At 44.4% G+C, this 23,316-nt stretch overlaps 6 protein-coding genes across 6 annotated transcripts; 2 read left to right on the top strand and 4 right to left on the bottom strand.

Annotated features, from left to right (window-relative positions):
• Positions 1-9,185: 9,185 nt before the first annotated feature.
• LOC122621717 lies at positions 9,186-9,592 on the bottom strand. The gene is made up of 2 exons (XM_043799675.1): positions 9,487-9,592; positions 9,186-9,425 (listed from the first exon to the last, which is right to left on the bottom strand). Exons 1-2 carry the CDS (start codon positions 9,562-9,564, stop codon positions 9,342-9,344), a joined length of 162 nt encoding a protein of 53 aa, XP_043655610.1. The 5' UTR covers positions 9,565-9,592; the 3' UTR covers positions 9,186-9,341.
• A 392-nt stretch (positions 9,593-9,984) lies between these two features.
• LOC122621287 lies at positions 9,985-10,959 on the bottom strand. Its single transcript, XM_043799107.1, has 3 exons — positions 10,756-10,959; positions 10,288-10,702; positions 9,985-10,230 (listed from the first exon to the last, which is right to left on the bottom strand). Exons 1-2 carry the CDS (start codon positions 10,900-10,902, stop codon positions 10,640-10,642), a joined length of 210 nt encoding a protein of 69 aa, XP_043655042.1. The 5' UTR covers positions 10,903-10,959; the 3' UTR covers positions 9,985-10,230; positions 10,288-10,639.
• A 32-nt stretch (positions 10,960-10,991) lies between these two features.
• On the bottom strand, positions 10,992-11,407 carry LOC122621286. Its single transcript, XM_043799106.1, has 2 exons — positions 11,254-11,407; positions 10,992-11,189 (listed from the first exon to the last, which is right to left on the bottom strand). The coding sequence occupies exons 1-2, from the start codon at positions 11,386-11,388 to the stop codon at positions 11,076-11,078; spliced, it is 249 nt and encodes an 82-aa protein (XP_043655041.1). The 5' UTR covers positions 11,389-11,407; the 3' UTR covers positions 10,992-11,075.
• A 1,258-nt stretch (positions 11,408-12,665) lies between these two features.
• LOC122619918 lies at positions 12,666-13,589 on the bottom strand. The gene is made up of 3 exons (XM_043797136.1): positions 13,299-13,589; positions 12,987-13,241; positions 12,666-12,925 (listed from the first exon to the last, which is right to left on the bottom strand). The coding sequence occupies exons 1-3, from the start codon at positions 13,455-13,457 to the stop codon at positions 12,860-12,862; spliced, it is 480 nt and encodes a 159-aa protein (XP_043653071.1). The 5' UTR covers positions 13,458-13,589; the 3' UTR covers positions 12,666-12,859.
• Positions 13,590-14,244: 655 nt separating this feature from the next.
• On the top strand, positions 14,245-18,550 carry LOC122619915 (endoplasmic reticulum aminopeptidase 1). The gene is made up of 6 exons (XM_043797134.1): positions 14,245-14,779; positions 15,817-15,975; positions 16,034-16,508; positions 16,577-16,815; positions 16,892-18,137; positions 18,196-18,550. Exons 1-6 carry the CDS (start codon positions 14,301-14,303, stop codon positions 18,505-18,507), a joined length of 2,910 nt encoding a protein of 969 aa, XP_043653069.1. The 5' UTR covers positions 14,245-14,300; the 3' UTR covers positions 18,508-18,550.
• A 1,017-nt stretch (positions 18,551-19,567) lies between these two features.
• Positions 19,568-23,074, top strand: LOC122619917 (aminopeptidase N). The gene is made up of 5 exons (XM_043797135.1): positions 19,568-20,149; positions 20,415-20,570; positions 20,680-21,393; positions 21,463-22,690; positions 22,755-23,074. Exons 1-5 carry the CDS (start codon positions 19,599-19,601, stop codon positions 22,986-22,988), a joined length of 2,883 nt encoding a protein of 960 aa, XP_043653070.1. The 5' UTR covers positions 19,568-19,598; the 3' UTR covers positions 22,989-23,074.
• Positions 23,075-23,316: the final 242 nt, after the last annotated feature.

Genomic DNA, 23,316 nt, shown 5'->3' with positions numbered 1-23,316 from the left:
TCTTCCTGTGTCGTCGGCAGCTGTTTAACTATTTTTCGGTTAGTTTTTCGCTGCGCTTGCATTTCAATGACAAATTGTTGCATCTCAGAAATACCACTACCCTTCCCCTTCAACCCAACCCCTTCACTCTCACCTGTGCTGCTGGCATTTGAATCAATATTCCATTTCTCAGGCCCTTTGTCAAGCGAGAAAAAAACAATATATATTGTTTCGAGTGCGCTTAGATCTTATGTTTTCCGTTTATTTTTGTTTGTTTTTTAGCGAATTGCTTACTTTTTAACGTCTAGGTGAGCGGAAATATGCAGCGGGAACTTTCGCAATTTCTTGGAGCAGACATTTATATTTTTGTTTTAAAATTTATTGCACAACATTCAGCATTACGGCGGCGTGGCAACAAAAATGGCATCAGCGGCAACTGATAGCGGAAAGTTTAATGGGAAATGTAAATGTTACGCCATTGTATGACATACGACAATAAAATGGAATGAAACAGAAACAATAAACCGATGGATGCCAGGCACAGGATTCCTACACAGGTTGTTGGTCCCATTTCCCCTCGCGTTCGACCGTCTTCCTCATCACTACTATACACTGGAAAAATAAATGTGATGTGTCTAGAAACAGGCTGCAGCTGCCACTAGAGTGCCTAAGATACTGAAAACTTGAGTGGCTTAGTATCTGTTGCAAATTAATTACAACATTTCTAAAAAAAGGGGTTTTAATTTCTGAGTCAGCCAAAATGAAATTATTTTTTCAACTGCCTTTGTTTAATTGCATATACAAATTTTTTAAAAGATGTTCAATCTCATGTTATCACTCACATATTTTTTTAAGCGAATGAACCCTCTATTATCTACAAATGTACCATTTGTTTTATATTTAACTACACAGTAGTTTATATGGAAGCGCAATTCTTGATTTTTTTCTCTGCTTAGGCACATCCCTTCGTATTTCCCTAGTCTCCGCTCTTTTTTTTTTATTTGCTGTTATTTTTCTGCGGCTGCGGCCATAATTTACAATAACAACAAACCCAGATGGGGGCGAAGGTGGCTCGAGGGGGCGTGGCAGCACCGGTGGGTGGTGGGCGTGGGGCGGTAGGCGGTGTGATGGTGATAGCTTGGGGAGGCAGATAGAGAAATGTGAAGCTGAAAATGAAAGAGTCGAACAATGTGGCTGGCCCCGGCTTGTGAGGCTGCCGTTTTGCATTCGATGGATGAATATGGAGGGGGGATGGGATGATATGGGGGTGAGCTTGATTCCAAGGGGGAAAGGGAGAGGAGGGGAGTTGGGAGCTCTAGAGAACCGATAGCAATGCCACCGTTAGCAGTCTAAAACGACGAAGCCATCGAAATCGCGCCATGCAGTTCTTCTGACTTCAGAGTCAGATATTGTATTTCATGGCGTCTCGCTCGATATGTCGCCTCTATACCTATACCTATGCTGTTCGTGTGTGCTCCATAATTCAATTTCAGCGTAAGCCCATCCACCATAACCACCCACCATCAGCAAACCCATAACCACCCATATTCAACCTTCTTCACCCACAGCCACCCACAGCCACCCTTATCCACCCACAGCCACCCCCACTATGCACATAAGGCATTGATCTGCCCTAGCAAAGCGCTTTATGTTTTATGCGTGTGGCTGAAAAGTTTAACGAGGCATAAACAAACATAGGGCTACTGCCGTTGGCCCACTGCCGACTGAATGAATGAAAGTTGGCCAGATGATGATATATGGTCTGCCCGGGAAGAGACATTTTTCCTAGCATCTCCCGGAAGCTGGATTAAAATCTTATAAACAATATATGTCAAAGAATTGGATTGTGTTGTTCTTGCACAGATTTATGAATTCGATTTAGATTAAATGTTCTATCAATTACTTTAGGTTGCATACCCAAAGGCAAGCATTTCACAGCTCAAACGACTATTGTTTATGAAATGCCAAAGTTTCTCTGCTCAAAATCAACAAATATTTGTTGGAATGTAGCAAGCGGCTACTGGGAATTTCATGAAATTCAGGATCGTATTTAATTCAATAAATGTTTCACTTATTCGAATGCCCAGACATTCAGACATTCGATATTAGCAACTAATTGGATTGTTGCAAATGTGCGATTAATTAATTTGAATATAAAATCATAATTGCAGATAACGAAACATTTATATGTTATATTATTTGCTGCTTAAAACAAGCTTGTTTCTATATAGATTCTTTATTTATCTATGTTTCCAAAATATCCTAGAAATAGTTATGGCTCACGATGTAGTTTTGGATCTGAAGCTGCGGCAGGGTCGAGCCCATGTTGAAATTGGCTTATCCATAATCCAATTAGCCAGGCAGATAGCGCCGTGTCACGGCCACATCCTTCTTACATAAACCATATGTTTCGTCACATGCAATTTCCAAAGCAATTAACCGGCACACTCGCACCTGCCTGCTGCAGCATCCTTTGCCCCCCTGAACGCCGAATAGAAGGACCTCCCGAATGCCTGCAGCCTGTTGCTAGATCCTGCCAATGGCAGTGTGTGTGTGTGTTCTGCTGTGTGTGTTAGTGCCAACGAATTGAATTTGTCGCGCATCGAACAAACTTGGCAATTCAATCAACGTGCCAACTGCTGCCGCCTTCAACCCACCTCACCTGATTTCTTTGACCATGAACCTGACCATCGAGCATAGAGATTCGGACATTGGACCATCGACCATAGGGACTTGTCTTGTCCGTCTGCCACCTCAACACCCCAAAATTGTTGGCCATCGTTTGTAGTTCACTTTGCTAATTGAATTGCCCTGCTTGCCGCCTCTTCCAGCGGCAGTGTCAAAAATTACGCATACGCCCGGTTGGTGCGCATTAAGCCGTTACAGCTAATGAAGCTCACGAGATTGACGGGCCAATTATGGCGATGATGGCATCGCCATTGTTTCCCCCTGCAATTGAATTACATTGAAAACTTCGTTAGGCTCGTTAGCCGAGCGCGATTTACGCGATAAACACGCCCGCCAACTTAAAATGCAATCAATGCCAGCTTGGCTCTCTCGTGCAGACTTAATCTCGATTAAATTGATTTTTATTGATATGCTCCCAGAAGTGGTACTCACTTAGCACTGCGGACATGGTACATATATATATGTATATAAAGCACCGAGGAATAAAAGGTCAATAACAAAATGGTGAAATGTTAAGAAAGTCACTGATATAGGATTAGGATATACATATATTATAGGATATTTATTTTTGATTAGGCTTACTAGCCACTTTAATCCCTCTTATCCTTATCAGAATATATTCTGAGTATGGAAAAAGTTCTCGACACAATCCTTCACCGTACAAACTCATATCCCTGCAAATTGCACTACTTTAAGGGAGTTAACGTTTTCCTTCGAAAGGCAACCGATTGCCTGAAGTAAATCCCGGTAGATTGTACGCTTTTTATTTTCAGAACCCATACTTTTTCTTACTTTTTTTTAATTGATGTGCAGTGGTGATTGGTTTTCCAGCTGCCTTTCGAGGTGTCGGGATTAAGCGGAGTGCTTTCAATTTGCAGAAATAAAAATAACAATGGGCAGTCGGCCATGAGCATAGGTGGTCGCCACTGGCAGTCCAAATTGAATGGCAATTTGATTTTATTGAACTGCAGCAACTGGTTGGGCCTGTCACTGCAGGAGCCGAGTATAATATTTCAGCTGACCAGGCAGCCGAAGAAAAGCCATGCCAAATCAGTGCAAATACATGTATTGGGTTTCCAGTTTTCGCCCCTCGTTTTTTTCTTCCCTCTCATTGGCGCCTGCGGCACGTACTCGTAATTTGCTGTTGGCCAACTTGTCTGCCTAAGGCGGGCACATCCCACTCGTCGTCCTTGTCCTTGTCATGCTGGAAATATAATTAAAGTTTTTGACAGTTATCTCGGGCCAACAATGAATGAAAGTCTGTTCGCAGCGTGATTAATGATGTCGTTTTTGGCATTTTGGAAAGCGGAAAAATAAAATAGAATTAAATTTGCAATGGGGCTGGTACTACTACTACTGACCCAATGCCCACATGAATTGAATTACTTGATCATTTATGGTTGATTATGATAATCACTTCGAAAATGCCCAACCGCAGAGCAGCAGCGGGCCTAAAATCATTTCCCCTCAAATGTTTCGCATCATTTCGAATTCCGCACGTGAGTGCAAGCAATTTGCATTTTCATAGCGCTCGCTGCGGTTGTGGTTGCAATCAAATGCAAGTGGGATATTTAGCGCACTCTAGTTGGCGCTTCAAAAAGTATCCGTCAGAAATATGGTCAAAATGGTGTATTATGATAGTTAACTAACCTTTATAAGAGAGGTTCATAGGAACAATAATGCCAGAGCTGCACAACGAACTCTTAAAGGACATGGAACATCCTGTTCTTAGCCCTGCTGAAATCCCTGCCCGACTGGGATGGGGTTTAGACAAATGTCACTCTCAATTTGCGGGTGAAATCGAGCTGTGTCCTCGCTCCGTGTGTTTGCGCACCTTTGGCAGCGGTTTGCAGCTTAGTTAATTAAAAAATCACTTGGAAATCAGACAACTCGGAAGGGTAATTAGAACTGGCAGCCAGCCAAAAGCACACACGCGGTCAGGAACTTGGCTGAGTTGCTTTTCTGTCCGGGATTTGTAGTTAATTGGCTGCCGTTGCGTGGCAACCCGGAGTTGCAACTGCAACTGCATCTGCGTTAAGTGCTGGCAGTGGATTGCCAACAAATCGCCAACATACACCCGCACGGCTAAATCGCATAGGTTGGATGTAAAAGCTTTTCGGCAGAAGGATAACTTTTTTTTAGCTAACTTTGTCTACGCTAAGTCGGCAGAGTGTCCGTGAACTGAAGACACAAAAGTGTTCCCAAAATTGAGTTGCTGCTGGACAAGAAATTGAATTAATAACTAAAAACAGAATGGGTTTGCTGGGCCAATGTGTAGCAGATAATTTCATTAAAACAGTCAGCAGCTCGCACTCCGACTCCCGAATGCCCACATTGCGTATGCGCAATGGTTCTCCAACGGACTTAACTTGTCTTTTGCGGCACTTTGTGAATGAGAATGTGTGTGCACGTTTAATATGCAATGGCTAGGCTTATGTTTTGTACAAGGAAATCCTTTTACACCATATTGAGTTCCGCTGTTGCCATTTGTGGCATCTCCTCGAACAACATAGGAAAATGATTTAGCGTTTGTAATTAGGTTTAAATATTTATACTCCCAGTGTCCATACGGTCAGTGTAAAGAGTTAGCAGCTTTTTCGACGTAAGCCTAAAGCTAATTGTTGAAACCAAGCCAAGTGGAATTTAACTGCACCTTAAAGAAACTTTTGGGAGAGTACTTGGAGTTCTGGCTAGTTGGGGATATCAATTCTGCCATTAAACTTTTTTTTTTTGCCACTTTCAGTTGTCATTCTCCGGACAATTAGCAACCGAAAGTGGGCCAAACAAACTGTCAAGCCGGCAAACATCGAATCAGAGCATCGAAGTGAAATGGAAATGAAAATGAAAAAATGAAACTACTACTACTACTAAAAAGGAAACTTGTGTTTGGCATTTTTTGTTTTGCTTGTGGGGTCACACGCCTTACCGACTCCCAGAAGGCAGAAACACAAAACAAAACTAAAATAAAAACAGGAGAAAAAAATGTTAACAACGCAGAGCAAACTGCTCGATGATAATGAAACTGCTGACGATGACGATTTGAATGGACAGAAAGTGGGCATGTCAAACAGCATAAAGTGGAAAAGTGCACCAAAAAATAATTGTACTTTTAAGAATTATTTAATTAGGATGCTGTTACTTTGTAATGCAATTAATTGGTTTATAAAGGAACATTCAATGAGTTACACATTTTAATAGCGAATTAAATATGTATTGAAGCGAATTTCCTGAGATATTTCTCTCCATGTGCCCCGTTGAGTGGCTGCTTTGTTTCGATGTGCGGTCATTGCCATGGGGCATGTTTTGTGTGGCACACGGAGCGTATGCGTAACGAGTGCCCAAGTGGACATCGCCGGCTGCCCGTGGGCATACAAAAGGAATCGTTTTGCTTGTCATTTCGCCAATTCAATTAACGGGGCAACAACTCGAAACAAAGAGGAGCCGGATACTGAAACAAAAATCCGATACACCCAAAAAGGAGCAGTAACGTGGACAAATCAGCGAGTCAAGCAGCCTGGTCGCTCTTTTAATGGGCAATTACATTTTAATGAGACTTTACCGCCGCTTCACCTCCTGTCGATAAATGCAAATTTTCCCGTTGCTGGGGGGTTGGTGCTCGCACTCCGCCTCCAAAGTCGAGCAAAGGTCGCCTTAAAGCCGGGGGGTCAGCCGAGGGTGCGCGATACTCCGATTACATTGTCAGTGTAAAGCGTAAAGTGTAAAGTGTAGGGGCCCGCCTTTGAATGCAAATTTCGCATTTCGCATCCTTGTTATTAATTTCGTGCCGAGTTTACGGTTTTCGCTCTCCGCCTCCATATCGAACGCTTGACACATCAAAGCGTTTTGCCTGACAGTGCCACACTCGGCGCATGCAGCACTTTTTGTGTTATGAGTGTGCGTGTTTGCGATTAAAAGAGTAGCAGCAGCAGCAGCAACTGAAACTGAAACAAACATTAAAGGGCCCGGCGCTTTCAATTGGAAAAAATAAAAAATATATATGAAATACAAAATGAACGAGGAGAAGAGAAGGGCATGCAGAAATATAATGAGTTTTGCCCGCTGCTCACAAACAGGCTCCGTTTGGTCATGGCCGCCCTGACAAGCGTTGACACTTCTTCGCTTCGCTTTTCCGCTTTTCCATTTTCCCGCCCAGTCTGCGGATTCTGGCGAGAGTCTCATAATGTTGATGGACACTCGCTTTGATTTGCTGCTGCTGCCACTGCTGCTGCTGCTGCTACTGCTCATGTGGCTTTTCCTTTTGCCAGTTAAGTCGGCACTAACGACTTGTCATACGTGCGGTTTCATCCGAGGACAACGACATCCATCGGTGGCTCAACGGCGCGGGTATCATCATCATCATCGCTGCCGACTGTTTGCCCTGTCCTTTGACACACTGTACTGTATACTGTATACTGTATACTGTGTGCCCATCCTGTCTCGCCCTCTTCAGTCAGCTCCGCATTTAAAATCAATTTCATGGCCCCGGCCAGACAAGCAAAACACACACACACCATCGCGTTGGGAATCCCTGTTTTTTGTGCCCCTGCCTCAGCCACAAATGCAAATATAAACATATGTGATGCCTACAAAAAAGAAATCCTTTTCAAGCTGTAAATACTTCCCTAATGGAGAGAAGTCAAGACACTGCACGCTGTCGTTTGCAAAAGGAATATATCCTTAAATATCCTTAAATATTTATTTATAAATTACTATTTTGTGCACTTTCTAATAATACGAAAAAGTGCATCACTTTATAAAGATTTTATATCTTCACAGGAAGGAATCTATTCTCTTTAAGTACATTAAGGGTATTTAGTCGGCTGCTTGAAATACGAACTTTTTGAATATTTCATATTTCGTTTTGATAAACCTTCCACTCCCAGTGAGTAGGTATTTATGTTTGAAAGCCCGCAGAAAGGTCGTTACTGATAAGTCGACCTGCCTCTGTTTAGTCAGTCAGTTGGTCACTGTCCACATCACGTATACGCCACGTATCCTTCTACATGGCGAATCAGTGCAATGCACTCGACGCAAGAAACTTCCGGTAAGACGAATCTGGGAGCATCATTTAGTTTGCTGTGAACCCCAATTAAGCAGCTGGCAGAATGCGAATTGCTTTAAGTTATTTGGCAATCCTGCGGCACCTGCTCTGTGTTTTTCTTAGCTGGCTGGCACTCAGTGTGCCTGCCACTCGCTCGTGTGCCAAGAGCAATAAAACTTTGCCGACTGACTGCCGGTGGCAGGCGGAATTATTCATTCGACATTTAAGTGTCTGCCGACACGTGCAATGTAAAAGTTTAACACAGCTGCATACATTACCCAATCCAATGGCATAAGCCATTAAACGAAAGTTGGGCTTAAAGACGCCGCTCGTCGCTGGGAATGAAAAGTATGCTTTTCTTTGCAGTTGCATACTTATAGGCCAATGGAATCTGCATATGGAATTCGCTGATGGCCAAAAGCAATCGATTTTCATCATCTTACATTGGTTCTTTTTGCGGCACCGAAAGTGATTTCCTGCCAGGCATTGCCGCCAAAAACTTCATCAAGCTGCCATCTCTTATCGCTGGCGAAGGGGTGCTACCCCCCACTTCAACCCCCTGAATATCTTCCGGTTCCGCAGCTCTTGATGTCTTCCTTTGCGAGGGGTAAGCAAAGAAGCATACGGCAGCGGCGGTAAGTGCCAAATAATAACCGCATGTTGGGAAACGAGGAATTTCAAATGCAAAAACCGAAAAACCCGAAGAAATTCCTTGTATAAATATTCGATGCAGCCAGAAACACTGAACTATGAATGCGATTTCCATGTAGATCCAGGCGGCTTTGGCACGTGCGCCAACAAACTACACAATAAGTTTGCAAAAATAATCAATTTTTTGGCGGGGAGAAACACATAAAATCGACAGATTGCGGTTAATGGTCGTTTAAAAGCGCGTGAAAAGGGTCACCTATGCTGCAGTTTTATGTAGCATACTTTCGGGGGCGGCCATAAAAAATGTGTATGCCAGTTTCAGAGTTGGCCATCTTTTAATGGGTCTTTTGGGCCATTGTTGATCCAACTGCAGCACTCGTACCTTCGTACCTATGTACATATGTACAAGTGTATGGAAAGTCGGGGCGTGACAACAACAAAGGAAGCGGCTAACACGCGCCAAGAAAGCCAAACAATCGCTGTCTAAACTCATTGTGTGCGCTTTGTGTGCACTGAAAGGGGAAAGGATCACTCGGAGACACTCGCTTCCCCCATTCACCATCAATCCCACACCATACCCACACACATACTATATATCACATACTATATAACAGTCATGTGTGTCAATGCAAATGTCTATGAGTGGGAAAAATCGCATTGATGCCGCTTTGTCGCATTGTCTGCTCAATACTCTATGCTCCATGCTCAATGCTCAATGCTCAAATGTCTCGCTGTGTTTGTGGGGCGGAAATATTGTTTGCTGGTAAACGTAAACGCTGGCAAACACAAGCAGCCGCACACAAGTTGATTGTGGTGAGCAGCCAAACACTTCACTTCACACCGTCGGTTGATGCGGCACTGCTTTATTATTATTGCCAGTCGAATGAATGTCTAAGCAGCTGAAAGGGGATGAGCTGGCAATATGAGGCAATATGCAACACAAGTTTCTCAAGCTCACCAGCTCAAGACAAGCTGCAAGTAATTACCACTGATCCCCCCTTTTGGGGGCACACTGACCCAGGTGGGTCAGGCACATCGTCGAACAGCAATCCGCATGCGACTTACACTGGGATTGAAAATATCATTAAAGAAACGGCAAAGGCAGCCAATATAGTTTGTGACCTTACACTTTGCCAATTAGGTTGGCATGCTGCAGTTGCATAGCCCAGTGCACACAACAGGAATCCAAGTCGGGCTATCAACATCTTCACGTTTCCAAAGTTAAAACCAAACTGATGCTCTTGCCTTTCATATTTAGCATATGTGTGTCAGCAAAGGTCAGATAATAGAGAAGCACTATTGCTAGGCGACGCTGTGAATAAGCAGATGAAGTGCTCATTAAATCCGGGCACGGCTTTTCCACTTTTTGTAGGCATTGTTAGATAGAAAATGGGATACACATATTAGGAAGCCACAAAACAGGTCCGTATTTATGTGCACTAAAGAAATAAATATTATCAAGCATTAGGTGTCTAACTACAACAACTGACAGTATCTATATTTATCAGCTCATTTAAATACTTGAAATTTTTGACATCATCAAAAAACCCCACTTTAGATGTCAATTATATAGCTCTCGCTAGCAGTTCAAGAAAAAGCAAAACAATGAGTTAGTCTCGTTTTAGCATGCTTAAAACCTCTTTCTTTAATTGGCCATTATGTGAAAGTTTCTCAAATTAATAAGGAGGTAAACTTACGGATTCACCAACACTGTGGCATTTGCATTTTTTTTTTTAATTCTGTCGAATTCTCTTGCGTCTTTCGACTTCGCTGGGACTCAAATAAGTTTTTATCAGACGGTGTGGCGGACTACCGCATTTTGATCCGTAGGTGTGGCATACTCCGCTGCAGCAATCCCAATGCACGTTACACTGGAATTTAGTAATTATCAGTGATACGTATCTGGCAACTTCCATACACAAACTTACATCTCCGCCCACGGGACTACATTTTGTGCCGTATCCATGCACATTGCTAAATGTGATACAGAGCAAAATATACAATCCAAGGATCGTGGGTAACGACGACATCTTCTCGCTGGCAAAGTAAATACTCAACTGACACGATCTGCTTTTAGATCGCCACATATGAGGGATCTCGACTTTATAAATAAGCTGATGAAGTGGTTATTAAATCTCAGCAGAGCTTCTCCGCTGCATGAGTTGTTGAATAGAAACCCACAAATAAGGAAATATTTATGTACACTGAGAAAACAAATATTACGAGCCATTTCAAGCCTTTTGGTATATTAAACTCCAAACACAAAGTAGCCGATTTCTCCTAACGACACTCTGCAGACACCTGAATGCACATTCCCGAACAGCAATCCACGTGCATCCGACACTATGGTGCAAATATACATGATTTATATGGCTTATTACATGTCAAGGACTTACATATCCTCCACTAGGCTGACAATAGCTGACAGCATCCAAAGTCCTCGTAGTCTTTGTAGTCGTAGAACTGGCAGTGGTCTCCAGTTTCTGAAGTCCAACCACAAAGCTCAGAATAGAGATTAAAAACGCCAGTCGGGCAATCAACATCTTCGTTCTCGGAAAGTTAAGAGATAAGTGTTGATTTTAAACTTTAGTTGGCTTTTAATATAGAACGCGTTACGGTTTAATTTTATTAGCCAAGTCAACAGTGTCATGCTCATCTAGTTAGGAGATTTTTTATTTAAATAAGATACTTTTAGGGGCAATCATTTGTATACAACTTAGGTAATGCATCGGTAAAAACGTTTCAGGCATCTTAAACTGCAGCAGTGCTCTGCTAATGTGCACTTATTTCTGAACTGCACACACTTATCGGCCCAACGCAGTCGTTGAATCTAGTAACATAAATGTTTAATTATACAAGAAATATTTCAATTTAAATATATTTCTGTTAATTACTTGCGTTAGATTCTTAGACAACGGCAGGATATCGGAGGAATTTCTGGCAATGAATGGATAAAAGTCATCCATGCCATAGGGTATGTGTCGCTCGATGTGATGACTGGGCAAAGCGATGGCCAGGCCCAAAAACATGGTGCATGCAACACTAAGCTTCATGTTGTATTTCAAATTCTGTTCGTGTTGCAGAACTCTTTTATACCATTCCCTCGCTAAATAATAAAAAAACAGAGCATCGTTATCGGCAGTGTAATTACAGTTTGTTTGGTCAAAACAGTTTCGGATCGAATGACAAAGTTTCTAGCTGGCAAAGAGTCGGTGGCTAAAGTCAACAACTGGCGGACTCTGCCAAACACTCTGCACTGAATCGGCGGCCACCATGTTTCGATAGTCGGCTACTCCGCGGAACAGGCTGAGGAACATGTTGGTGAACATGGTTACCTCGTCCTGGTTGAGTGGATTCAGCTGCTGCTGCAGTGGTGGCTTGGATATCAGTGGCAACTTCGCATCCTTTGCAGACGAGTCCTTGTCAACGGGCAGAGCTTCTATTTGGGACTAAATAAATAAATAAACAAATGGAGAAAGGTATATGTGAAAGCTTAAATAGCGCTTACAGCCAACACTAAAAGGACCAATAATATGGCGAACATTATCACTTCAAATCGGCTTCTAACTCAAAGTGAACTAAGTACCAAAGTTGGCAGGAGCATGGCTTTTAAACTCCACAATTATTGCCCAACCAAACCAGCCGCAATTATCAATTGCAGTTGTCGGACATGTCCCTCTGTTTGCCCAAGTCAAGAAGTCGGCTTACATTTGTGTCAAGACGGCCGAGATAATTGGGAATTGCCCATGTCAATATTTAATGTCAACGCATCAGAAACGATACAAACAGCAGATATGGAACGAGATATGGGTGGAACAACATGACCTATGTTGAACAATCAGCGTTTAAGTATCATTGAGGTGGGCCCTCTGAATTATTTGTTCTGGATTTAAGTAGGTTAAGGTTACTTTCAGTGTTCTCCATTCCTGTGATGCTTTTGTGGTGTTCTCATTGTTAAAGAAATATTTATATTTACTTTAATTAAATAAAAAAGTTTGCAAGCTTTGTTTCAACATTCTTCCTGATATGTAGAAATATGTAAAGATATATATATTTTATAGCCTATCTAGTTATTATATATTATATTAAAACAGCTTTGGCATCGAATGGCGTGGAAATCTCTGAGGGTTTTCGCCACAACTTCCACTTTACAAACACATTTATCAGTTCATTTAAATACTGGGAATTTTTCCCATCATCAAAAAACCCGCACTTTAGATATCAATTGTAAAGCACTCGTAGACAGTTCATGATTAAGTAAAACAATGAGTAAGTGTGATTTTGTATTTTATTAGGATATTATAAAAAACTATTTCTACGATTTCAGCATGGTTAAATCCTTTTTTTATAACCATTTTATTTGAGCTTAAGTTGTAGAGCTGTTGTGCCCACTTTATTTGAGAGCGATTCTTATTTCCAATGAATATAAAGGCCGCACCCTGAGCTGAATTATTTTGGTAATTAGCTGTGTGTCATGTTTCCCCAATGCTACGAATTACTTCAGGTGACACATCTGTGCATATAAGTGTGACATCGTAGGTTGCAGCATTCTTCAGCCCGGGAGCACTGAAAAACACGTACATATTGTGGGTGAAAGTTTACCAAATTGATAAGGAGGTAAACTTACGGGTTCACCAACATTGTGGCATTGAGCAGCTGAATACGGCTTTGAATCAACACTAAAAACATCATTTGATGGTTCTGACTCACTAGGTAGACCGATAACTTTCACCTCATCATTGATTGATTTTGATTGTTGTTTCTGGCTACTGGTGAATTCGTTGGGGCTCAAAAAGGTTTTTGTAAGACGCTGCGCCGGATAGCCACAATAGGAGCCGTAGGTTAAGCATCTTCCGCTGCAGCAATCCGTGTGCATGTTACACTGCAATTAAGTAATTATCAGTAATACGTATCCGGCATCTTGCATACACTAACTTACATCTCCGAACACGGGACTACATTTTGTGCTATATGCATGCACATTGCTAAATGTGATAAAGAACAGGAGATACAATCCAATGATCGTAGGTAACGACGACATCTTCTCGCTGGCAAACTGAAGACCCAACTGACTCAATCTGCTTTCGGATCGCCACATATAAGGGATCTCGATTTTGCGAGAACGAAGCGAAGAGACAGCGAAAACAGTGAGTAATGGTACAGCGGTATTGTGACTACCAGATACCGTCTAGTGTGCATTCCAGTTTATTTTTTATGAGTCCATGCTAATGACAGTTTGAAAATAGGAATAGGCACGAAGGTGAGATATAAATCAATATTTACTATGAAAGGGGCTGAGTGTTTCGCTCACTATTACGAGTATATCATATATATCTTGATCATTTCATATATGACAAAGGGGTTCTGAGAAGCAACAAAGCCAATCCATATATACATTTTACGAAAACTTATACAATAAGAACTTTTGAAAACTAAGGTAATATATATTGAAAGACTGTTGCACTGCAAGAAACTGGTGATCGTGTACTAAGCCAACTTAGGGGTGGATTAGGACAAGTCCTGCCAAGTGTAGTAGCTTCAGGATAGTACCGGTATACCCCTGGGGATGGGCACCACCACCTGCTGTAGGGTAAGAGTGCGTTTTTGGTGGAAAGCCCGCATTCGGGGTGTGTGTTGTTAGTGTGCCAAGGACCGCACCGTGACCTGCTCAATGCCGCTCCCTCGAGTGTGCGACTCACTCCAAGCGAATCGAGTTCGAGTTGTTTGCCCACTTACCCGGGTATGAGTATATGTGAGTACAAGTGAGTATTCTCTTATACGAGTGCCCATCGATCAGTCAGTCTTCCCGCTTATCTAATCGGGTCTGGTGAGGCTTTAGCTATAACCATCGGCCTGCTCGTAGCCGTCGCTCAGTTGAGTTGCGGTTGCCAGGGCGCGAGCAAATACAGTTTTCGATCCGATTCACGATTTTCGTATCACCATGATTGTGTCGCCGTCGGTAGTGGTGATGTTGGTGGTGACCCTGGCCCTGCTGGTCAGTGGGTCCATGGGTGCAAGGGAGCGATCCTTGCGACTGCCGAACGCCACCTATCCGCTGTTCTACCAACTGCACATAGCCAGCGATATACACAAGGGACAGCTGCTCTTCACCGGAAATGCCACCATTGACGTAGCCATCCGGCAGTCAACGAACGAGATAGTGCTGCACGCCAAGAACCTGTCTGATATTGAGATCACTGTTCGCCGGCTGACGGACGCAGGATCCGAGATCGTGGACGATCTAACACATACGCTGCATCCCACGGCGGGCTTCCTCATCATTCACGCCACTGAGAACTACATGGCCTTCGAGGAGGGGCAGCGATACCGACTGGAGATACTCTACACGGCCATAATGGCATCCCGTCCCGCCGGACTATACTACATGGATTATATGGACGAGGAAACCAACCGCACCGTGTGAGTGTTTTATCTTTCGTAGCAACCCAGAAGAGGATTATCCGCAAGTTGACTTTGCTAAATTTAGAAAATATCTCTTGGTTTTTTGTTGCACCTCCCTTTTTTTCTAACTACCGGCTACTGCTTATAGTAAAGTGCGATAGCCTTAGGGAAAAGCTGGATATCTTATCCGCTTATAAGCTTTTTGAATACACTATGCTATTTGAAGAAAGACCCAGTAGCAAGCACGCGCTCATTGAGATTATGAGTGAGCCCATCTTACATAATCCGCAGATAGATTCGGCGTGCATTTTGTGCCGGGGACGGGGACTTCGCTTTGCCTGCGCTCTCACTTTTATTTTGTTATTATTTTCATTTGTTTGGTATTGCTTTTTAATTACTTTGCTGGCGTAGACAAACGCTCTCGCACTTTATCGCTATCAGACGTACATGTACATATGTATGTATATATGTTTGGTAGATGCTCATCGCACATATGGCGGAGTAGGTTGATCCGGACGCGTCACCTGGGTGACGATGTGCACATTAAGTTTTCTCAATGGGGGGATTCTTCATAAAGGGGAATGACTGTGTCAGCAACTGGGAGTCGCATCTTATCAGTGCGCGATTGATAGTGAAACAACAACATAAACGAACAGTTGTATTTGCTTTAGAGCGCCTAAGTCCCCGATTTGTTTTGATTCCGATTGGGCAACATATTCGCATGACCCACGACGACTGGCGTTTGGGAATAACGAGCCTCGATTGTTCCGTGGATGTGAGAGCAGGTTCTCCATGTGATTGATCATTCCGGCAGCCGCAGGCTGTGACTGGTTTTTTTCTCTGTTGAGCGTTCAATGATCTGCCAATGGGATTGGGAATTTTCGACTGAAGCGATTTGGTTTTTTTGGTAATTATAATTCCTAGGCAGACAGCAGACATCGATTGCCCGTGGCAACAAGTACAATAGTACTTGGAAGTATGTTATAATTATTATTTATGTTTTGATTTCATTTTACGCGCAGACCTATTGACCCAATTCAATATTAATCTTGCAGATACGTAGCCGCCACGCAATGTGAGCCGACATATGGTCGCCTAATCTTTCCCTGCTACGATGAGCCGGGTTTTAAGTCGAACTTTAGCATTAAGATAACCCACGGGAGCACTCACTCCGCCATATCCAATATGCCAGTTAAGGAAGTACTTTCTCATGGGTAAGTTTATTATTTAGACTATATATTTTCCTTATTAACCTCTTGTATATATTTGCAGTGACTTGAAAACCACCTCGTTTTACACAACCCCACCGATTTCCACCTACCTTGTGGCTTTCGTCATCTCCGATTTCGAGAGCATTTCCGAGACATATCGTGGGATCACGCAAAGCATCTACACCTCGCCCACTTTCAAGGAAAAGGGTCAAGTGGCGCTGAAGAATGCAGTCCGAACTGTGGCTGCACTCGAGGACTATTTCGGGATCTCGTATCCTTTGCCAAAACTGGATCACGTGGCGCTGAAGAAGAACTACGGTGCAGCTATGGAGAACTGGGGTCTAATCACCTACAAGGATGGTAATTTACTTAAAAACGTATCGTCGGATGCGCACAAACGAAAGCTGGACACGATCACCCAGAACCACGAGATCGCACACCAGTGGTTCGGCAACTTGGTGTCCCCGGAGTGGTGGTCATACACTTGGATGAATGAGGGATTCGCCACATACTTCAGCTATGTGATTACGGATTTGGTTAGTAATAAACGATTCGTATTATAGGTTACTTTCCTTCTTTATACAACTATCCATTTTCCATTTAGATCAATCCTGATGACAAAATGATGGACATGTTTATAAACCACGAGGCAGAAAGCGCCTACAGCTACAACAGCTTCTTCGATGTCCGTCCACTGACCTATTACGTGGAGGGTGAACAGGACATCATGGGTGTCTTCGACATCATCTCCTACAAGCGGGGTGCATGCGTGATCAAGATGTTCCACCACGCCTTTCGCCAGAAGCCCTTCGTGCGTGGCATCAGTCACTTTCTGGAGAAATAGTAAGTTGAGTGAGGATGGCCTCTCGAACTGGTCAATTGGAATTCATGGGTCAAGGTGCTCTGCTCTTTCGCCCAGTCGTTATAGCGTGGCCAATGAGCTGAACCTCTTCGATGCCCTGCAGTCGGAGCTCCAGGAGGATGAGTACTTCTCACAGCAGCCGTGGGCGTCCCGCATACGGGAGATTATGCTCTCCTGGACGCACAGCGAATGGCTGCCCATTGTGATGGTCACTAGGAACTACGAGAACAACACCATCACGTTTAGCCAGCGATCGGTTCACATGAAGGATGAGCTCTGGTGGATACCAATTAATTTTGCCACCTCCAAGTCACCCAACTTCGCGGACACCCAAGTGGATATGTTTATGCCACCGCAACCACGGTATACAGTTGCATTGGAGGATCTGAAGATCCAGGTCAGCGGCAAGGATTGGATAATTGTGAATAAGCAGCACACCGGCTTCTATCTCGTCCGCTACGATACAGATAATCTGATGGCCATTGCCAGGCAGCTGCAGACGAATCACTCGGTCATCCATCCCATAAATCGACTTGGCCTCTTTCGAGATCTGGGTCCCCTGATCGAACATAACCAAATCGAGCAGGTGGAAGTGGTGTTTGAGATGCTGAAGTACCTTGAGTTCGAGGAGGATGTGCTGATCTGGAACCAGGTGCAGGATTCGATAGAGTGCCTAATGCGAAACTTGCACGGCACCTCCTCGCAGAGCCTCTTCAATGAGTTTGTGCGCCGCCTGATTGGCCCGACTTTTCGACGAGTTTACGTGGAAAACGGCGTAAATTTACCCGAAGATGGCATATCGCATGGGATACTAGAAATCGCCTGCTCTGCGGATCTCCCCGAGTGCCTGGAATACACACGTCGCCTGGCTAAGGAGTATATCATTGATAAGATATATTTAAGAGTGGAAGCGGATTACCATGCCGTCATCGATTCCGTGCTGTGCATGGGAGTGCGATATCTAAGCGATCAGGACTTCCAGAGGGTAATTGATATGATGCAGGAAATTGATCGCGGTTCGGTGTACTACGATGACATTATATATGCCCTGCGCTGCACGCAGAGTCATCGGCATTTGTTGTACTATCTGGAAGGGCTGATGGGTGAAAATTCCACCCATATGGTTCTTTCCGAACTCGAAGATTTAATGTATCTCCTCTACATATACAAATCGAATCTGGCCTCTCGTCCGATCATCTGGCAGTATATCGAGCGCAACTACAAGTTCCTCTGTCGAGCACCAAACTTTTTGGAGCACTTCAAACAGCTCGCTGGATTTGTGCCCAGACATCAGAGATCACAGGTAAATAGGCTCTCTATTTTATCTCCCATTCGTTTGATTGAAATATATGTACTTTCAGTTTGAGAGGCTGCGCCAGACTATTGCGGACCACATGTTGCAGGAGGGTCTGAACTCGAACCAAACGCTGATCGCTGCTGATTCACCGCTGGTGGGCAAGAAGATGAAGATCACCGAGAATTTCCAGGACAAGTTCGAGCAGCAGATCCACAAATGGCTCCTGAACGAGCTTCCTCAGGAGTCCGGGAGGAGTGACGCCCTTCTGTCCGCCTCCCTCAGTGCGGCCAATGGGTCAAGTCGTCCTCAGGGTGTCCTCAAGGAGGCGACTCGTGTGTTGCGCAGTGCGTTACGAATAGTAGATATGTATAGGTGACCACAGTTTGGGTCCAACTAGGTAACACTTAAGTACAAGCTTAATTACGAATAAATTAATTCTTTCAAAACAATGCAATCGAGTCTATTCATTCAACACCGAAGAGCTTTTCAACACATTCTGAACTACAAATGAACCACAGAAGTATACGATTTGCCAATGACGCCTCCGTGGGGAATTGATAAGCATGTGAAAAACACAAAAGTCATCGATAATAAAAAGCCGATCAAACGACCACAGCTTTCTTTACGCAGAGCCTAGTAATGGGTATTTCTGAAAACTTAAAAACAACAATTTCGTATTGTCATGCTCAATAAATCGGTAAATTACTTGGTGAACTCTACAAATTACTGATGAAAAATATAAAAACTGAACACAGCCATTACTTAAGTTTACTTACAATAATTAATAATGTATTTAAACATACAATTATAACAGAAATTAACAGTTGTGTACTGTATAAAAACATAAAAAACCGAACGAAGCTATTACTAAAGTTTGTAAGCTTAAGTAAAATAATTACTGAATGCATGCACATTTTAAATATTTATTTAACATTTAGCACCTCGTCAACTTAATTGATACTTATTGTCGTTTTGCACGAGTATTTATGACTGTTTTGATAATGGAGCCATAACAACTTGCACTTTTTCGTACCTTAAGACTCTTACACGTCCCAGACGAAGCCATAATTCAAAATTTTACTGCATTTGGCGCAGTTAATGAAACTAATAATACGAATTCGATCAACCAAAAAAGCCTTGTTATCCTGCCAAATTTTGATAAGCCTTAAGCTACTGACTCATTTAAGTAGTGGTTAGCGAGGGGAATTTTTGTACTATTGAGCACCATCTTCAGATCTTTTTGGTATCGGCGTAGATTAATCGTTTTACAGCCCAATTACACTTCACAGTTTGACTTGGCCCAGTGCAATCTGGGCCAATAACCGGCACTTTGCCGGTTTTATCGAGTATTGCGCAACAATCTTTATGGCGATCGGTGCTGAGGATTAGATATGGCCGAGTCCATAAAAAAGCCGTGTCCAAACGGCGGCCGCTCAATACCAAAGTGTCTTTTCCGGAGCAGCCAACATGGCACGGTGGCTGCTGAACTCGTTTTCGCTGATCCTGCTCATGGCAGTGGGCAGCCTGCAGGCGCGCCTGATCCTGCCCTTATCCCTGGACGATGGCCAGTTGGAGACCAAGGGAGCAGCTCTCTTTGCCACTCCGCGCGTGGATGATAATAGTGCCGGCAATTACCGACTGCCGAATACCACGGAGCCGGAGTCCTACAACGTGGAACTCTGGACGAATGTCCACACTGGCGATGACCAGTTCAATGGCATCGTCAACATCGATATACGTGTGTTGAACGAGACCTCGAATATAACGCTTCATTACCGCCAGACGTCGAACTTTGAAGCCTCGATTATCAGCCGGGATGTGGTCACGCCCACAGCAATTCCACTCACTGTAACCCCCGAGTTGCAGCGCGAATTCCTCGTCCTTACGCGGACGACCGCTGGTGAGGCATTTGGAGCCAACACCAACTGGACCATCACCATCAAGTACAACGGCACCCACCGCACTGACATGGGCGGCTTCTACCTCTCCAGCTACACGGATGATGATGGCAAACAGCAGTAAGTGCATCTCTTTCAAAACTTGTAGAAAATAATTTAATTATTTACAAGCTTAGCCTTAACCCTAATAGTAAATAGCCTTAATTTCACAAGTACATGAGCTTATCGTGCTATTAATAACGAATGTACTTGATTGAGTGCTTGCGACTAGTTTCATTTCTTATCAAAAAACACAGTTTGGCCTATCTTTATAATCTGTGATTAGTACAATAAAGTTTAATTATCGGTTCAACTGAGACGTAATGAATATCACAATATCCTTCAGCTTCCTGGCCACCACGCAATTCGAGAGCACCAACGCCCGTCACGCGTTTCCCTGTTACGATGAGCCTGCCCGCAGAGCCAACTTCACGATTACCATCCACCACGATCCCTCCTACACTGCCATCAGCAACATGCCCGTGAACACGGATGCCAGCAGGTATGTACATATTATGGAAATGTATACCAAGTATCTAGAAACATTTGCTATTGATAGGTTGCCTGCAATAAGATAAGCACATGAACTAATTGATGATTTCGCCTTTCAGTTCGGGAATCACCGCCTTCCAGACGACGCCCAAGATGTCCTCCTACCTGGTGGCCTTCATCGTCTCCGATTTTGAGTCCACCACCGGAGAACTGAATGGCCTGCGCCAGCGGGTTTTCTCGCGCAAGGGAAAGCAGGATCAGCAGGAATGGGCTCTTTGGTCCGGATTGGTAGTGGAGGCCAGTCTCGCCGGCTACTTTGGAGTTCCGTTCGCGCTGCCCAAGCTGGACCAAGCCGGCATACCGGACTTCTCTGCCGGTGCCATGGAGAACTGGGGTCTGGCCACCTACCGTGAGCAGTACATGTGGTGGAACGAGCAGAACTCGACCATCAACCTGAAGACGAGCATTGCCAATATCATTGGACACGAGTACGCGCACATGTGGTTCGGCGATCTGGTGTCCGTGAAATGGTGGACCTATCTGTGGCTCAAGGAGGGCTTTGCTACCCTCTTCTCGTACGAATCGAACGACATCGCCTTTCCACTGTGGGACACCTATCAGATCTACCACGTGAACGACTACAACAGCGCTCTGCTTAACGATGCCCTGGCCTCGGCTGTGCCCATGACGCACTACGTCCAGACGCCGACGGAGATCTCCAACCGGTACAACACCTTCTCGTACGCCAAGCCCGCCAGTGTGCTGTACATGTTCAAGAACGCCTGGTCGGACAAGGTCTTCCGCACTGGACTGAACAAGTACCTGACCAAGAAGTGAGTGCCAAGCATCATTCTACATCTAATGTATAGAACTGTATATAGTAATTATTTGTTTTCACTCAGCCAATATACCTCCTGCGACGAATGGGATCTATTCGCATCCTTCCAGGAGTCGGCCGACGAGTTGGGCTTCAAGCTGCCCACCACTGTGGACAACATCTTCAGCAGCTGGTCCCACCAGGCTGGCTATCCCCTGCTCACCGTGACCCGTAATTACGAGGCAGGCACCATTACGATCACCCAGAAGCGCTATGTGGCAAGCAAAACCGACACAAATACCGCCACCTGGTATGTGCCACTCAACTTTGCCACTGCCAGCAAGTACGATTATCGCAACACGACTGCCACACATTACCTGCTTAATGTGACGGAGACCGTGATCTCGGATGTCGACGCTTCCAGCGATGACTATATAATCGTGAATATTCAGAACTCCGGCTACTACCGCACGCTGTACGATTCGCAGAACTATGGTCTCATTACAGCGGCTTTGAAGTCGCAGCCCCATAGGTTCCATCCGCGTAACAGGGCTCAACTGCTGTACGACACGTACATCTTTGTGACCACCGATCGCCTGAGCCACAGCATCCTGCTGGAGCTGCTGGGTTACCTGGTGAATGAGCAGCAGTATGCTCCCTGGTCCACTGCCAACACCATTCTGACCGTCTACGATCGTTACTTGCGTGGCGATGATTCGTACGCCAACTTCCAAACTTTCGTCCAGAGCCTGATCGATCCCATCTTCGATAAGATCGGAGTGAACGAGATTCCCGGCGAGCACTACCTGAACAACTATCTGCGCATCGTGCTGGTCAGCCTGGCCTGCCAGGTGGGATCCACCGATTGCTATACCCAGTCGGCCAAGAAATTGTCCGAGTACCTGTACAACGGCACTGCCATCGAGGCCACTCTGAAGACCCAAGCCTACTGTGCTGGTCTGCGATCCACTACCAATGACATCTACAGCAGAGTGCAGTCCGATCTGCTGAGCTCCACGGACTCCACCGATCGCAGCCTGTTCATCTCCTCGCTGGGCTGCTCCTCGAGTACGAGCCAGCTGATAGGTTTCCTGAACCTTTCCCTGAACACCGCCAATAGCCTGAGCTACTCGGAGCGCACTTCCCTGCTGAACTCGGCCTATTCCCGCAGTGAAATCGGTGTGACCGCCAGCTTGGAGTTCCTGGAGGCCAGCTGGTTGGATTACGCAAAGCTTTCGGAGACTGCAAAGCCCCTCGATTCCGCCCTGCGCGGCATTGCCACCTATGTGGTCAGTGAGAAGCAAAAGACGAGGGTATGTTTATTTTTTTAAATTTATAATTCAAAGCAGAATTAAGGGTTTCTAAATTATTTAACAGCTTAACGCTTTGGTGGCTGTTGTGAAGGCTGAAGGACCGAGCTATGTCAATGATGATCTGAGCGACACCATTGACTCCAGAATCACAAGCAACTTCGCTTGGTTGGAAGTGAACCGTGATCCAGTGCTCAACTGGATCGAAGATTCCCTAAAGGAGAACGGCAGTCCCTCCTTGACCGCGTCCATCTCCATGATCCTGGTCAGTGCGATGGCTCTGCTGCTGTTCAGGCTATAATAAGACAACTCATGTGGTCAAGTATTAAACATAAATTCAGTAAAGTAACATGAATCAACATTAAAGATCGAAAATAGAACTGATAATAGAGGGAATTTTTGGGCTGAATGGAGACTCCCGGTGGGAGCAGTTCAAAGTTTCACAATTTCGGGGTTGGGAAACTGAACTGATCGGTTTATGGCCTAGTTGCCACACTTCGCTTTGGTCAATCTAATCGCGATTCTGCGAATGCCATTGGCATCGATAAAGCACTGATAGTTGGGCTTAGTACGGAATTCGATTATCAAGTGGATATTTACAATGGCCGCAATGGTTTATGAAGTTCACG

This window comes from Drosophila teissieri, chromosome 3R (assembly GCF_016746235.2).
Source record: "Drosophila teissieri strain GT53w chromosome 3R, Prin_Dtei_1.1, whole genome shotgun sequence".
NCBI classification, from domain to species: domain Eukaryota; kingdom Metazoa; phylum Arthropoda; class Insecta; order Diptera; family Drosophilidae; genus Drosophila; species Drosophila teissieri.
Note: the sequence above shows the minus strand (reverse complement) of the source record. Positions and strands in the feature narration are given on the sequence as shown.